General features: G+C 36.7%; 1 protein-coding gene across 4 annotated transcripts in view; it reads left to right on the top strand.

Moving 5' to 3' along the window:
• Positions 1 to 4,544, top strand: part of OSBPL6 (oxysterol binding protein-like 6) — a 48,041-nt gene extending 43,497 nt beyond the window's left edge. For all 4 annotated transcript variants that reach the window (XM_009894516.1, XM_009894517.1, XM_009894515.1 and 1 more), the window contains 5 exons: positions 743 to 887; positions 1,988 to 2,132; positions 2,630 to 2,756; positions 3,332 to 3,454; positions 4,399 to 4,544. In XM_009894516.1, the coding sequence (XP_009892818.1) occupies positions 743 to 887; positions 1,988 to 2,132; positions 2,630 to 2,756; positions 3,332 to 3,454; positions 4,399 to 4,507 (649 nt within the window). In that variant the 3' untranslated portion in view covers positions 4,508 to 4,544. The remainder of the gene's footprint in view (positions 1 to 742; positions 888 to 1,987; positions 2,133 to 2,629; positions 2,757 to 3,331; positions 3,455 to 4,398) is intronic.
• The last annotated feature ends 13,333 nt before the right edge of the window (positions 4,545 to 17,877 follow it).

Genomic DNA, 17,877 nt, shown 5'->3' with positions numbered 1-17,877 from the left:
GGATACTTTAAACATGTCTGCTGGTTTTGCAGTACTATTCCTGCTCCTGTACATTGCAGCCAGCATTTCTTTCTGCCTCTAACAGTACGGCATCACTCCACTTCACCTCTTCATCCACCTCATGTAATTGAAGTAAGTGCACTCAGGAGCATCTTTGTCTTCTGTCTTCATGCTTGCCCCTCAGGATTGGAGGAGAATGTGCTTTGCGCAATATCATTCCCTCATTTTACTCCCTTGTTTGACAATAGAGGTGCTCTGACTCTGAGTAGTTGTTACAAAAGGAAAGGGGTGATGTGCCAGTGAGCTCCTGCTTCCTTTCTGTTACCTCCTTTCCATATTTATTTTGTTCTATTTGTTTGTTTTGTTTTCTTTTTTCTATGACATTCACTGCTTATAGCCTCAATTCAGCCTTATGTTGATCTTTGTTTCACTGTCCTGCCCCTAAAGGATTGGTGGCCAAAGCACTTAATGCTCCGAGGACAGTGAATATGCTGTGCAGGGTTCATAATGTCTTGTGGTTCATGGCACCATTCTTCAGTTCTCCGCACTAGAGCTTAGGTGAACTCCTCTGTGGAGGATTAGTATTGTACCCAGAGCCAGTGCTTTATTAAAGTAAGCTATTGTTGCAAAAGTTTTTGAGGAGTATGGTTTTGTATTTGTGATAATGGAGCTATGTTTTACTTTTTGTCCATAATGATAATGATTAATATATGTTACCAACTACTTGTTAATCTGTTCTTAGGTATGGGGACTTCTATGTCTGGAACAAAGTCACTACTTGCATACATAATATTCTTAGTGGAAGGAGGTGGATAGAACACTATGGAGAGATAACTATCAGAAACACAAAAAGCAGTGTTTGTATTTGTAAACTCACATTCGTCAAGGTAACTAATGTATTCTAATATGTATCGTACATTCATAAAACTGCATAGTTTAAGCACGCACCAAGCTGTTTCTTCAGTATTCCTGAAATCTGCTTTCCACATTTTGTCTTATCGATATTTGTAAATATGTAAGTTGTCAAATGAGAGTGATATGTCAAGTAGTATGACTGTATTCCATTGAACATTTGATGTCTGTGTGTTACATTGCTGTATAGCTGTGTGCTATACTGTTGTTGGTTTTAGGTTAAAAATGAAATGACAAAATTTCTTTTCTGCTACCACAATGAAAGCACAAAGTCACTGTAGACTTCTGTGCCGTTTTAGTTCTGCCTTTAATACAATTTTGCAGTCAGTGTTTTATCTCTTTAGATTAAGTAATGCTGCTTTGGTTCGTAGTGTTTTAATATCCAGGCAAGGACCATATAGAAACAGATCACTGTATAGCTATGCTACAATCAATTATTTTCCCTAAAAATAAGTTTGTCTTCATATTGCAACAAAATACATCAATACCATTGTCGTGTTAGCAGTGGTGCGTTACCATAAGTCTGAAATTCATGTTTTGATGGATGTTCTGAGAACGGGCAACTGGCTCAGTAGGTGAAGGTGTAAGAGATAAATGTGTCTAAGAAAAGCAAAACAGAGAAGAGAAACAGAAAGTGACAAATAACAAGTAATACTGGCTGAACGTCTTCCCTGCTGCAAACAATAGTGTGCAGCACCCATCAAAGGATTCCCTTACATGTACAGGTATGTTCAGTTAGCTGGCGCTGATCTCGAAGCTTTCAAAGTGTCATTTTTGCTGAATTGTGTGGGATTTAGGTTAATGAACAACAGTATAGTTCCCAGATGTGCAGATAATTTAAATACCTTTATTCCAAAACCACACCTCCAATTATTCAGGGTTTCTCATATACTAAATCAATTAATATTCAAATCATCTGAGTTTCAAATTCTGATATTCTTGGTTCCAGGTGAGCTGTTCTGATACAAGATTTGGACAATTGGTGCCACATATGAAGATTCATGCAGTATATGTCTTGGTACAATGGGTAATGCAAAAACCAGTGTGAACTAGTGATTCTGTGTTAACCTTGCAGGTAAACTACTGGAATTCAAATGTAAATGAGGTCCAGGGTGTTGTGATAGATCAAGAAGGGAAAGTGGTTCATCGCCTTTTTGGAAAGTGGCATGAAGGCCTTTATTGTGGGGTTGCACCTTCCGCCAAATGCATATGGAGGCCAGGTAAGATGCTTGTAAGAAACTCTGGCAGGTACTCAGAGTATTTTGAACCTACTTTGTACCCTACTCTCTGCAATGTTGTCTCTGGCTGCCGTTAACGGTGCCGAATCAGTCTGCAAGTGAGTGTTCCAAAATTAACTCTGAAGATAAGTTAAGGTTAGCTTTTATACAGACATTTCATAAACCCACTTTCTGGGGAACAGGAAGCTATGTTCAGCTTGAAAATAATGGAAACAGTCATTTTTATTTAAAAAGGAAGGAAGATCATAAAAATTTTGAATCTATTTGCATGTAATTACAACCTCTGCAGGATAAGCAGTTGAAATTAATATTTAGTGAATGCTGTTCCACCGAGACAATAGCTTTTGATGCTTTTAAATTATGTAAGAGTAAAATATATTAATATTTTTGCTGCTAGAATTTAATAAATGAATGAATCTGTTGCATATTTAGAGTAATAGTATAAAAAGCTTTTTTCTTTCTCATGCATATTCATACAGGCTCCATGCCAACCAATTATGAACGTTATTATGGCTTTACGAGGTTTGCTATTGAGCTCAATGAATTAGATCCTTTATTGAAAGATCTTCTTCCTACAACAGATGCGCGATTCAGGCCGGATCAAAGGCAAGAATGCTTATTTATACACTTCATGTTCGGTGGCTTTAAGGTTGGGTTTGGCTGAGTATTGAATTTTGTCTATGTCTTCACTACAGTCTGAACTAAGTTTTGGAGGATTCTGCTAGCAGAGGTGTTCAGTATGGCAATCAAATTCCTGCTTTCCCCAGTTGAGGGAAATAGGAAGCATCTTATTGGTATAGTAGAGCTATAGTGCAATCTTTGGGCAGAGGTAGGATTCCTCATAACAAGCTGGAAAGACAGGCTCTGAAATGCCGTACCCTCCTGCTACGAATGGAAGCAACATTAATTCCCTCCTAGTTCTCAGTTCATAGTACTTTAATGTTTGTGATATGCTGGAGTTACTAAAGAAAGTGTATACCTTAGGCTATAGGTCAGGTATGTGTATCTGGGGAGTCACATCTTGGTTATTCTTACTTTATGAGGTTATGATGAGATCTGAAAGTGGGTAAAACACAGACAACAGGCTTGGCTTCTGCTTGTCTTTTCTGATGATTGGTGCTAGAAAATCCCGTGTTCTAGACGCTGTGTGATTGCTATAGGGCCTGCTGTTATTCATACAGGCTTCTTGAGGAAGGAAATATAGAAGCGGCGGCATCTGAGAAACAAAGAATAGAGGAACTCCAGAGAGCTCGGAGGCGGTACATGGAAGAAAACAGCATTGAATATGTACCCAAATTTTTTAAGTGAGTCTATTCATTTCAGTAGTAAGTCTTTGTTTTCTGTAGTGTGACTGGACAAAGTACTACAAGAATTACCACTAATGTAGTCTGTTAATTGTGAAAGCCTGGAAAATGGCAATTTTAAGAAAAATAATCAGATACCTGATCTCTACTTGGAGCATTTTTTATATAGTTTAAAGCTTCATAATTGAAAGATCACTTTCTTATAATGGGCAACAGCTATAGAAGTCTGCTGCACCCCTTGGCCAATGTTTTTTGAACTTTGAAGTGGAGTAGAAGTACAATATTAGGATCTAAGATTTAACTATGTTAGTGTTTTAAGCCATTGCATAAACAAAGTAATAAATAGTGACCTGAACAACATCATCATACATATATATCTTGTTATAAAATGTATATATAAATGTATATATACACACTTAAATTACAAATGATTTATTTTTGAGTGGAGGGGGTTGGTTTGGTTTTGTTTTCTAAGCATTCTTCTGAAAGAAGGGTAGCCATACCAAATAGCCTGTGTTTAGCATGGGGAATCAAAAGTGAAAATACTGAATGTGCTTGATGCAGTTTTGTAGGGGAAGATGAGCAAAATACAGAGGAGACAAAGAATGTAAATGGTAAAACTCTTGCATTCTACAAGTGAGGTTGGTTGATCCCCTGCACATAATCAGAATCTGTAATGGCCAAAGAGACTCTGAGACCTGCTCACACAGATCAGATGACAGGTTTGCAATCTTGGCTGTTTTCTAAACCTTCCACTTTTGACATAGGTAGAAGTTAAGTTGACTTTTATTTTTAAATCCCTGTCCTTTAGGAATTTGAAACCAGATTTAGTATTGGGTTAGATCAGAGAGGTATGGAATTTTATTTCGTATTGCATAAGAGTAGAGATCTATGGTTGGAACTTTTTTCCTCTCTCTTCCCCCTCCTCCCCCCCCTTTCTACAGAAAAGTTATCGACGCTAATCAAAGAGAAGCCTGGGTTACCAATGACACCTACTGGGAACTGCGAAAGGATCCTGGCTTTAGTAAAGTAGAAATTCCCGTACTCTGGTAAACTGAGAATGTAGATCTAGTAAACATATCACTCTGAAGAAAAAAATAACTATGCACAATATGTTTCTTATAGCTAAGCGTGGTTTGTGGGTCTACGGAAAAACCTATCATTTTCATCTATATTCATCTTTATAACGGACTTTTGAAAGTGCATTAGACCAGGCCCCTGACCACTTCTGGATCTTTTTAATTTTGCAGCAGCCATTAAAAAAAAAAAAAAAAGAAACAAAAAAAAAGAAACAGAAACCTTTTAAAGTTTCATACACTGAAAATTCAGAACAAAAGAAGCAGATGAGTTATCCAAAGTCACTCGGAAGAGGTGGTAAACACAAAACTGCAACCGGTGCTTTAAAAAGACATTAAGAGTAATGTAATTTAAATTAAAAAAAAAAAAAAGGAAGAAAAAGAGAAAAAAATCCATTTTGTTTCAACTATTTTTGTTAAAAACTCTTGGGTCACAACACTGTCATTTCTGGCTTCAGGTTAGTCCTTTGGTGTGATGTACTTGGACTGACCTTTGTCAAAAAGATACACTTTTCTGGAAGCTGTTCCCATTCACATGCCATTGTTCATGCCTTAAACAAAATATGAACATGTACAGTAAGTAATTTTAAAATATGTATGCTTAGGCTTGTGTGAAAGGCAGATTTTTAAAGCAGTAGAATTTTATCATGATATAAATATTGGAGAACCTGCATTATTTAAAATCAAAAGACAACAAAACATCTAACTATTTCAGAGGAATGGGATCTACTGTACATGCTTTAGCTTTGGGAAGCTGACTGTATAATCAGACTGAAAAGAAACTGTTAACTGGTTGAATTTGAGACAATAATGCATATGAATTACTAGTCAGAAGGTTCACATTCTAAATGACTGATGCTGACATGCATTCGTCACTTTTACCACCGGCTGGACATAGTCTTACAGTGAATCTCGTTTCCCCATAACTGTTTATACAATTAGAATTCCCTGAAGCTTTGCAACAGCGTGAAAAGCACAGGAAGATTTCATCGGAAGGTCTCTGGCTTCTCTTCAGAAGCTGGATAGTATTGTAAATTCAACTGTTTTCTGCCACACACAGTTTACTTTACTGGCTCTGTTTTTCCCCATCCACTTTTCTTATCTAAATTTATATTTAAGAGTATGGCAGAGGCTCCCATGCGTTGTAGCTAATAACTACTACTTTTGTTGCCAAAATAGCTTTTGTGCAAAATTATATTTTACAGCTTTTCATAAAGTGATTCTATATTTTTTGATTAAGAACCAAGTCTCTTATGTGTTGCTAAGCCTCAGTTAAAATATGTGGGAGAAGGCTTGGCACTTTCTATTTGAAAATCTCTGAAACATTAAAAGCAGGAGGACAGATTTATTAAAAGGAAAAAAGTAATTCTATGAGGTAGAAACTGCATTCCATATGGTGTCATCTAGTCTTCCATTTATGCATGTATTATATATCCAGGCACTGATGATAGGTTAGATTTCATACATATACATTGTATTTCTTTCTACGCATACACAGCGTACATAGTGCACTTGAATTTTTCTATTTAAGATTGATTTCAGTACGGAGATCTAAAATAAATTATTAGATATGTATGTGATCCTGCCAGCAGAGCTGCTTGAAGAGTTCTCAGTAGATTAGCACGCATACTCAGCTCTCCACTTGCTTCTTCCTTTTGTAGAGTCAGGACCCTACAGAACTGAGATGACTTTGATTATTTAATATGCATTTAGTTCTCCCTTTTGTTTGTATGGCAAAGCAACTGGCAGAGCAACCAGCTACTAATGAATTACAATTTCTTCACCCAGTTCTTTTATCAGAAAGAACTATGAAAACCTAAAGGAAATATTAAGTAGACTTTTTGAGAATTGTGAATGTTCATGAATTGCTTATGAATAGTTGCATAAGAAAAACCTGTGTCTAGATTAACAGGTTTTCTTCCAAAGAAAATTTTGAATTTGTCAAGAATGATATCTTTTTCTTTCCTAGTTGAACCTAGTCTGATTTTTTTTTTTTTTTTTTTTTTTTAGTTCTGCAGTTGTCATTATAAGCAAATATATCAAAGTTTGGGTTTTTTTAATCGTATTTGGTTACATTTATCCTACTTGCTTTAATGACATTACACTATGAATCAAATTGGCACATTGTGTGCAAAATAGCAATTAACTATCCTGTGTCCTTTTCCTTAAAAACAACGTTATTAAACGTTACTGTCCACCTCATACTCAAGTCTGTGTGCAGTTCACCGTGATATTGGAAAGCATTACGTCTGTATGACTGCAAGTACATTTGAGGGACAGAAACTGCATGTCCTCAGATTTTTTTGAAAAGTGGTTTTTAATTTAAATACAGAAATAAGGTCTTAAGTTTTACAGTGTTCTGCTAGTGCTTTGTGAATGCCATTATTTGCAATGCAAACTGAAACTTGGTGAACACTAAAGATGCTATCACTGATTTAATTATTTTTTACAATTGTTTATTTGACACTTGTTGAAAGAAAAATAGCTAACATTTTTAGAATTAAAAAAAATCTGTAATATGCTAAATCTTTTTACTGAAGGCACTTTTTAAGCCTACTGAATGTTAGATTTGTTAATTTCTAAGCAGAGGAAACACAAAACAATGCATTACAAAATATTTGCAGTCTTTATCAGAAATTGAAAAGTGCTAGCAGATGTACCGTAATTTTGTATTGTGCAGAATTCTCTGGATTCTGTGCAATATCTTTTATTACTTTTTTCCTGTGACCTTGGGGGACATCATGACATATTTTGTGCTGTTTCCAAAGAGAATGGGTTAACAAAGATAGGTGTGGCGGTTTCTATCCAAATTATAATTTTTAGACAACCTGTGAAATTTCAGCAGTGCTGAGTCGTGGGGAATGGTGGGTTTTCCACATTCGATAGGCCTTTGCACTTCTAGTGGACTTCCTGAAGTGTTTTCTGGCCCAGTCCTCAAGCCGTGCAGTGTCCTTCTGATTGAAGCTCTGCCATTTGGCGTGTTGTCTCATCCTCCTAACTTAATGTCATCTGCAAACTTGTTAGCATGTAGTCTCTATGTCCTTGCCCAGGTCACTGGTGAGATGTTGATGGACATGGGCCACAAAATTGACCCCTGCAGGGCTGTCCTCGTTGCTGGCTGCCAGCGGGGCGTAAGCCATTGATCAATGCTGTCCTGAGGGATTCGGGCACAGTGAGTTTTCAGCCCACCTCACTCCAATCATCCAGGCAATATTTGCTTCTGAAAAGCATGAAAAATACTTACCAACTCGGTGGATTTAATTGCTATAGGTTTGCTGTATGAAAATTAGTGCAAATCATTTGACGTTTAAAACCTTTAAAACAATTTAAGAAGTTCTAACTTTCACTACAAAGACATATCCTTTGTTTTTTTCCTGTGTTTTCTCAAAACACTTATTTCTGTATAAAGTGCACGACCCTCATGCTTTAGTTTCACAATGGTGAACTGTACTTTCAATTAATATTTTAAAAGCATACCTTAATTTTTTCCCTGTTCCTGGTACTGTGGATATGATAGGGTAGTAATAGCTATTTTCGTCAAATGTAATGTCTTATAAAAATTTAAAATTGTTTCGTTCCTATTTTAGATCTGTATTAACAAAATGGTAGATTTTTTGGCATATTGGAAATTGTTATCTCACTGGGAGATACAATTTGAATATGAGTTGATTTTTGTACAGTATCACTGTGTTTAAAAACTCATCTAGGCACCCATTCTAATTTTAGGCAGATGTAAGTTGCATGAAATAAACTTTTTTGTGTTTGGCTTTAAAAGCGATCTCCCACTATAATACTGTTTTCATCTTACAAGTAATGTTACCCTTTTTTTTTTTTTTTTTCTCTCATTTTGAACTTCTGACTCTAAATGAGCTTGTATGGCATTTCTGGGTTTTATTTGAATAGCACATGCTAGACATGTCAAGTATTGCAGTTTGTATACATGATGCAGTTTTGAAAGATGTTGCCCTTTAGTTCCCTACTGAATACTGTCAGAGCTTTATGGAAACAAATTACACAAACCTGAAGGCACACTGGGAGCCAGCGCTGGTCCTGCCCTTATGGGCACCTGCTGAGGAGCTTCATCTGGGCCATGCCTTCTGTTTCCCATGGAGGTAACACGGCATTTTCTCACCCTTGAGCCAGGCAGAGCGGAGCCCAGCGCAATGCAGTCTTGCTCATAGAGTTTCTCTCCAAAACTGAGTTTTTAGAAATACCCTGGAAGAGAGGGTAGGCTCATTTGCACTTTCACAGTAACCAAGAGGCCTGAATATGCCAATTCGCTGTGAGTTTTGCAAAACTTGCTTTCACTAGCAAAGCTCTGTTAGTATGGAGAAGGTTTGTGCGGTCTCCTTGTTTTATAGGATTTCAAATATTGTCTGGTGCAGAGGTAAACACTTGCTCTACTTTAGATGTCATTACTAATGCTGGAGTTCCATAATGAAAGTAAAGGAGAGTTTTCAGATTAAATCCACATGAAAGGAAAGGCTCTTTGTGTTCATATGCTAAAATGACAGGAGAAGTTAAGTTAGACATTTTGGCCCAGCTGGGGGAAAAAGATTAATATTGACAGAAGTGTGTAAGAGACACTGGAATGGCCTCACCGGTCACCCTGTGTTATACACAGACCTGGGAGAAAGCTAACAAAGTTTACTATGTCATAACCACTTACCTTGGCAGCTGCTGGGGCTGCAAATACTACCTTGTGTTTTCTTCCTGTCTGTCATTAAGTAACAGTCATCAAAATTGTATAAAACTTGACTTTTCTCTTTAGAGCATATATTGGTAAAAGTTGAGGTAGGCAGGGATACAGTTGCAACTAAGTTTTTTTTTGATAATGTGCTCAAAATTGCAAAGGTGTATTTAGTATAAAAAGTAGTACAATTTTCTACTTTACCATCCCTGGTTACTTTTATTGTAATTCTGGTATCACTCAGAAGTAGTTTCATGGAGAAAGGTGTTTTTGTTTTTTTTTTTATTTGTTTGGTCAGGGTTTTTTTGTTTGTTTGTTTTTAACAGAAGAATCTAGACTAAGTGTGTTAATAAAGGTTTAATTATTCCTGGGGAGGATATCTCCCTGAGCTCCATGAGAACAGTGAATGGCACCCACAAGAATGCTGCAAATCTCAGTAAGCTCAGAGAAATGGCTTATTTACAGCAATTAATTTTATTTTTGTATTTTATATTGTTAAGGAGTCTACTTACAAAAGCAAGTGCATTATTTGCTCTTTAAACTAGAGGATGTAAAACACTTTTGTTCATTAGCTTTGGTGTAAGCTATGTCTTTCTTCCACTAAACTGAAAAGTCTGTTTATGAAAGGATTTTTATATGGTATGTTGCAGGTTTAAAAGGTGATAGCAATGTACTTGTAGGTGTTTTATATACCCATCTCCTCCTTTGTCAAATTTCACAGTATTGTAAATCCATCATATCTTTTTTTTTTTAATTTATTTTTTCCCTTCCTTGTGATCTTTGAGGGAGAGACCACAACAGAGAACAGTGAAACTGGTCACAGCAGCTCTGTCAGTGGCACAGCTATAACAAAACAGGAAGTTTTCTAACTTTTATGAATTAAAATGTCAGCAGAGCTGCTGAATCCATTTCAGGCAGGTTGTCTTAATACCATTTTTCTTTCCATTGATCCATGGCAGCATGAAAAAAGGGAAAATTGACATTTGCTCTAGAATTAATTCTGAAGGTGAAGGGGAGTGTTTATTCCTTTTATAAATAAAAATGACTGCACCCAGAATTTGACCGAAGGTGTATTGGTAACATGGACTAAGAGAGTTACATGTTTTATAAATGAAAAAACCATGAAGTTGTAATATATAATCAGCAGTGTGTAATATATTCTGTCTTGACGTATGAATAATTCATTGAAGTATGGTAAAGGTACTTATTTGTACTCCTGGAGCAACGATCCAGATGTTGTCTCCAATGAAACACTAAAATGTATTTCCATATTGACTGCTACTTTTAATGGTCTGCATTAATGAAAGAGGGATATCTTATGCTAATGTATAATGTTGCTGGCCCAGCACATTAGGGATGCAAAAGGGAAGAGGTAAGGAGATGCCTTCAAAAAGTCAGATGTGGGTAACTTATCTTTAATACCCTGAGCATCAAAGTGATGTAAGTGCTATACAAGAGTAGCACGCAGCGGTAAATATTCAACCAGAACTATTCCTCTTCATTGAGGCACTCACTCCTTGTGCCAGTCAGTGTCGCCACACTTGCAATGTCTTTTTCTGAAGTAGCATTACTATTTATGATTGCACTTGTGGCCCAGGGATTGATTTGTCAGGTCCACCAAGGACAGTCAGTGTTAGAGGTGGGATTGCAAACTCAGATTTCTTTTCTAGCAGTCCTGTGCCCAATGCTCTCTCTCTTCCTTTGTTAAATTCGCCTGAACAAAGAATATTACAGTAACATTAACAAAATTAATGTAAGTTTTATCCTCAGTATTTTCCAGGCAAAGGAAAATTCAGGATAGCTTCTCTGACTGTGTTGAAGAAATACAGACAAGATCTTCAATTATCTTTGTATTTGCTTAATATTTTATAAAATATTTTGAGATTGGATCACCAATAATAACATTATACATAAATATATTAAACTTGCTTTGTCACCTGTCTTGAAGTCAACATTGAAAATTATCGTTCCAATTTAAGGTTAGAAGTTAGGTCTGTTTAGTTCTTAAAATACGTGTTACTGGTATTCTTTAGTGGGTGAAATGTAGTATAACAAATTCATATCATAATAAATTTTTTTCAGCTGAGTCTCAAACAAGACCTGACTACTAGCTGAGAAATAAATGCTGATGAGTGTATTTTGGTGTGCAGGCATAAATGCAAAGATGGCAACTTTAACCTTAGTTAAGCTTTCTCTCTAATTAGCAAAAGCACTGCTCTTGTTCCCTTATAATTATTTCCAAACTAATTATTTTCAAACATCCATTCCTCACTAAGAATTTATTAGATGTGAAGTTTGAGTTTTAAAAATTAAACAATGTTTGGAACTCCGCAGACATGAAGAGTGGTGCTTCTGTCTTGCACCTAATGCTCAGATCTTGCTAATTCTCCACCTCTCAGAGCAGGGTGGACCTATAATGCTTACTCACTAAAATGTCATCCTTGGACCACAAAGACATTTCAGTGGGCTTTTCCAGATGGGATTCTTCTTTGTGTATTGATTTGTGTCTATGTTATTTACTATAAAATGAGTAAGAAACCAAGCTGCTAGCATCTGACGTCTGAAATCTTTTCCTTCACCAGAATGCATAGCAAAGTTCTTGTTCTTTATCTGTTACTGCTATATTGTCTGAAGCGGATACTTTATTTAGCACGTAAAAAGCCGTCATAAAATTAAACTACTGTGGTATCCAGAGAGATCATTATGATAGTTCTATACTAGGATGTTAGGTGTATTTTCTTTGTTGTAGCCAGTAGCAAGACTCTTCTTTGGATCTTTATCTGCTTTCCTTTTTATAATTAACTGTTTGGTGAATTATGATTTCTCAGTATTTTGACAGCAAAGAATTCTGTATTTTCTCTCATTTTTGCACAAAGTTAATATGAATTGGGAATAAAGTCACACTTTCTTGGTGAGATTAGATCCCATACGCACATGTATGAAATGTTGTAAATTTTAGTATTTATAACTTGCTCAGGCTCTGCGAATGCCATTAGAAGAGTAAGGTTTAGATTAGTTTTCAATTTTACATTGCCTTAATGAGCTTGCTTGCTTTTAACAGCCTTTAATTTCAGATGGGAAACAGCTCTGCACCAATTCTTTAGCAGGCCAAAATGTCAAAACCTAAATAGCTAAAAGAGCATTCTTTGCTGGTTTCCCATACCCCTGTATTCATTCTAAAAAAAAAAAAAAAAAACAACCCCAAATTTGTTGATTTCTTGTATACCTCTTTGTGTATCATACTTGTAAAAAGAGGTCCTTAGAGTCTTTCCACTGTGATTATGCTATTATGTCAGCTAGAAAGGTATACAGGAACTTGCTTTGCTGTTTTTAAGATGAATTTTAAAGGCAAATAGCTGCTTTCCAGAAGCCTAACATGTAAAGCCAGTGCTACTTTTGAGTACTGGGTAGACAGTGTCTCTTTTAGAGGTAAAATAACAGGCTGTAACTAGAAAGGGTCTGTGTTCCTAGATGCACCAGGCAATTTTTTTTCTGTTGTTTGAAAGCAATAGAAAAGTGTTATTTAAGGGAAAGAAAGAAAATTCAAAGCACTTATGTACCCAGCTACCCAAATGTTGCAGAAGGCATTATTTTTGAGCACTGTAATATTAATTTTATGCTCAGAAGTTCACTGTGGACTTCCATAATGAGATGAGAAAGAAAAGGATACCGGGGCAAAAAAGTCAGTACCATAATTTCTAAATAACTCAGTAGTAAATTGATTTGCAAGTATTTGCTTTGGAAACTGTGTAAGCTACTTGAACTATCACAATTTTTAAAAGCGCAAGTTTGGGCCTTCATAGTACGTTCAGTAATTTAACATTTAAAAAAACAATCATCTTGATCGATCTTGATTTGCTTTCCTGCAAACACATTCATTTGTGCTTGAATATTCACAAGTTTGGGATATCCTTCAGAATTATTCTTCTTTTCTTACTAATTCTGACTCCAAATACTAGCTGTAATCGTGCCTGTAAAAACAGTTATATTGCTTACAGTTACTAAGCATCAACAGCTGGGGAATAACATGGGTAGGATACAATTTGTATATTCCAAATCTGTAGACTTTTATTTCACGTGCTAGAGTTAATCAGCAATGCATATCGTGGATTTTTTTTCTGCCTCTTGTGCTTGGACTCTCGTCTTGCACAGGCATCGAGACGTACTTAGCAAAAACATTGCAGACTGTCTCCTTGAATTCAGTTTAAATGATGTAGCTACTAAAGTTCAAATGAAAAGCCTCAACAGTGACATTCCTAAGAAATCAAAACAAAGTCCCTGGTACAAAGTACGCAGATGAGGCTGAGCTGCTGTTGGTACTCCATTGAACTGGGTGAGCTTCCAGGTGAGTGGATGATCGAGCTGCCCAAACCTGTTTCAGCTGTAGGCCTAATGTACAGTCAAGCCTAGGTATTCAACGGGTTACACTTAAGCTTAACTTTGAACATGTGCACTGTCTTGTGGAAGGTAAATGTGTGAAATACAGCTGGTTTGTCTGCTTGCCAGTCAGAGCAATATATTTGACTTTCCTTTGACTCTCTTGCATTTTGGGACCTTGTTCTGGGGCTTGTAGTGTTTAAAAACCAGTTAACTTCACGTCTCTGCAAAGCTCAATTATGTATGACATTTGGAACAAAGAACAGGAGATTAAATCAATGACAATTCATCATATTATGTCTCACTCTGGCAAGCTTAATTGTAAGAATATTTGCAATTCCTATCTCTGTTGCCCTGTACTTTTCCCAGGATGGTGCCAGCCCAGAGTGAGGGTTGCTGGTACTGTATGCCAATCAAAAAAGGAGACTAAACTTCCCGATTTGCAAAGAAGGGGGTGGCTAACTAAGAGCATGCTCCTAATCTCTGCCTAGAAAAGCATGAATGTGAGAAAGTGCCTCCCCTCTCTCCTTCTAGGCTTTAGCACATAAATATAATTGCTTTTTTTGGTATATCAAATTCTCTGGCTACTTCAGAGATTGACCCTAGCCAGGAAGGAGCAGTAAAAAAAAAAAAAAAAAGGTTTTAAGTTCCTGCATAACGTAGCTGCAACACTTGTTCTGTGTCTTTGCAATCGTGAGTTGGTTTTGAACATACTGTTGTGGTAATCCAGAACGCAGATGAGGCCTCACGCTGACTACCTCTCATGCAATAAAAACCAAGCTCATACAGCAGTTCATGTTGATTACAGTCAAGCATCTTCTGGCCACGTGATTCAGGGAGGTGGTGGTGGGAATAGTAAAGTAAAGAAATTAATTTAATTAAGACTTTATTCCAGTGATGTATGCGATAAACGAGACACATAATACCAACTCCAACTGACGGAGGTCCTACAGCTTCTTGTAGGAAATAAAGGTGAACTTGGCTATGCTATAGTTTATGTTGTGCTCTACAGTGTAACAAAAGGTGTCATCTGTTTCCTTCAGGCTGAGCCAGATTTACCAGGATATTGTGTCCAAAAACCACACACACAATTCTAGTTTTTGAGGAAACATGATGCTCTTTTACCTGTTGCAATGTAATTGGATAATGCATGTACAAATGACTTGTTTAGCCTGCCAATGAATGTTGCTAATGCCTTACCAAAAAAAAAAAAGCATATTTTTTTGTATTTTTTTCCTCAGAGGCAAATCCAAACAATGCTAGATTTGGGAAACTGTTTACTGAAAAGCATTTTCTAATAGAACTCTGAAGAAGTGCAATTGTATAATTATAATTGTTCAGTGCATACAGTACATTGTCTTCATCACTCTGTACACTGCTGCTATTAGTGCTTGTTCTAATAAATCTCAATGTACACTGTTTAAACTGCTGTCATCTGTGTTCTGATTTATTAACATAAGAAACACTGTAGGATATGGTTCTTGAATGAACTGTTTGTAACTAGTTAAATGAATTGACTATTAATCGTAAACTTCTTAATATATATTGTACAGATTGATTTTTTGGAGAGGTGGGCGATAGTGGCAGCAATAGCACTGAAACAGCGGCTTCTCACTAGCATCATCCTGTTCCTTTCTAACCTTTTTCCACTGCAAGATTATTTTTATAAAACTTTTCCCATGTGATTCTCTGTGCAGTTCCTTTAAATCTGGCAGGAGCTACCAACTGCAGTCTCAAAGAAGATAATTTTCTTTTTGGCAGTTCCTGGTTTTATCTTCGTGGTACAGCTGGTAAGAGCCTTTTGCTTTTTTTTTTTTTTTTTTCAATTCAGTTTGCTCTTTATGATTAAAGGGAGCTTGCAGTATGTGTCTCAAGTTTTGTGAGAGGGTGTAGGAAAAATGGTTCCTGATGTTCTCTAATAGAACTGAAAAAAGCCGGGGGGGGGGAATAATTACTTGACACCCACCCCTTCTGGCATCTTGGAAAAATAACAGTATGTGGGAATTTGCCATTATGTGTTCTTGTCAGTTGTTCAGCCCTTAAATCAATTACATTCTATTTAAAATGAAAGCATAATAGAAAACAAGAATTTGGTTGGGAGGAGAAATGAAGGTTTTTGTTGTTTCTTGGCATTGTAAAAAGAACAAGTGTTCAAACAGTCTGGAATGCTGCCTGAGTGGAAGCAACAGCAAAGGAAGGGAAAACACTTTTTTTCATGAATGGCAATACTTTCTTCCTTGTGTCAGAGTACACATCTCATCTCGTCCCAACCGATGCTCTGAGCCAGGTTGTACACTAGGAGCTTATTCCCTGTTAAACAATTCTCCAGGCAAAATTCAGCTCTGGTTTTGCATTTATGTAGTTGGGATCTGTACTTTGCCTCTGGATGCTTTGAAAACAAATCTAACACTTTTCGATAACTGTTGCTCAGCAAAATCACTGTGCGTAAGTGAAGTGTAAAAAGCTAGATCTCATTACTTGATTAAAAAACCCAACCCAACAAACCTTTGGGAATAGATTAGAGTGCAAGAGGCCTGTCAGGCAGCACTACCAATTTGACATCTAATATAGCATAAAGACTATTACTTAAGTGTGGAAGTAAATTTTGTATTTAAATTTGATCTAACCAAGAGACAGATGATAATTCGTCTTAACCACAAATATGTAGGCACTGCGGTGTGGTGAAGTGAGACAGTGTGGGAAGCTATTGACAAGATTTCATCCTGACTCAGCTAAAGGAGTTGCCCACAGAAAGCTGTTCCAAGTTTCACTGCTGGTACAAAAATCTGTTCTGATGTGATGATACACAGCATTTTTGCCCAGCCGATGTATCAAGCCACATGGTTCTCCAATTCCTTATTAGCTTATTAAATATTTAAGTTGGTCTAAATGTTAAAAACCACAAGTATGCAATATTGACTGTTCCTGCACCTGAATACGCAAAATTATTTTTCAAGTAAGCAAACATTACTAAATCAGATTAAAAGAAAATAAGCTGAAATACCATTCAAAACTAATGAGGTACTATGGTCTAGCTGAGGAGGTACTCTATAGTTTCTTTCAAATGAGTGGTGAGTCTAATTTTACTCAAGGCCAGTAAGTACAATGTCTATATTTAGACTGTGCTTTTTATTTCTGAAAGCTATGTCTAAGATGTAACTATTAGGCAGAGTAGCTAAGAGACAGGAGAGGTTGTATATCCCATAGCTATATCCCAAGTGCATATTAATAATGGTAAATTTAAAAAGAATTCAGAACAACTTAATAAAGTATGCATAAACATGTTACAGACATGAATCTGGTGGGAAGATGTATTTTACCTGTGACACGGTTACATTTGTAATCACATGGAAAAGTTCCAAAATAAAATAAAATATGTAGTTGCTTTTTTACAAGGGTATGTAGTGATAGGACGAGGGAGAATGGCTTCAAACTGGAAGAGGGTAGATTTAGATTAGATATTGGGAAGAAATTTTTCACCCTGAAGATGGTGAGGCACTGGAACAGATTGCCCAGAGAAGCTGTGGAACTTCCATCCCTGGAGGTGTTCAAGGCCAGGCTGGATGTGGCCTTGGGCAACCTGGTCTAGTGGGAGGTGTCTCTGCCCATGGCAGGGGGGATGGGACTAGGTGGTCTTTAAGGTCCCTTCCAACCTAAACCGTTCTTTGGTTTTCTCACTGATGACTGTCTGGCTATATTTCCTTCAGCAAAGAAGTGAAACTAATTACCAGGTCAGATTTCACGACTACCCCAGATGTCTTCAGCAGGTTTTTTGACGAGTCAGTGGAGGAAAAAAATGTAATTAAACATTTCCAAAAGGTTATAGTTGTTGGACTGCAAGTGGACTACCAGTTCTGATAAGGACATCGATTTATTTTTTCTTAACTGATAAAATTTAAGGTGTAGAATATCTGTTAAGTTCCTTTTTAAGTAGGCTATTTTTGTGGGCCTGGCATTACATTTAGCAGTCAAAGAAAGTGAGGTGATACAGCACAAGAGCACATCCATTCTTCAGTTCTGGTTCAAGAGCTGATTTCACTTAAATGCTGATCAGCCAACCTAGTACAACAATATTAGTCAGGCTGCTTTTTATATTGGTGACAAGAATTTTTCATGTCACCTGCTTGTTAAAATGTTTAGTAGCTGGAAACTGCTCAAGTATCATCTTATTTTATGCCTACACGCGTGGGGGGCAAAAAAAGAAAAAAAAAAAAAAGGAAACTAGATGAGGAAGTATTCTTTTAGCACGAAAAGGAACAGCCTGAATAAGAATAGAGGTG

Source organism: Charadrius vociferus, unplaced genomic scaffold (assembly GCF_000708025.1).
Source record: "Charadrius vociferus isolate BGI_N301 unplaced genomic scaffold, ASM70802v2 scaffold161, whole genome shotgun sequence".
NCBI lineage: Eukaryota > Metazoa > Chordata > Aves > Charadriiformes > Charadriidae > Charadrius > Charadrius vociferus.
The sequence above is the reverse complement of the archived record's forward strand: the minus strand, read 5'-3'. Positions and strand labels throughout refer to the sequence as shown.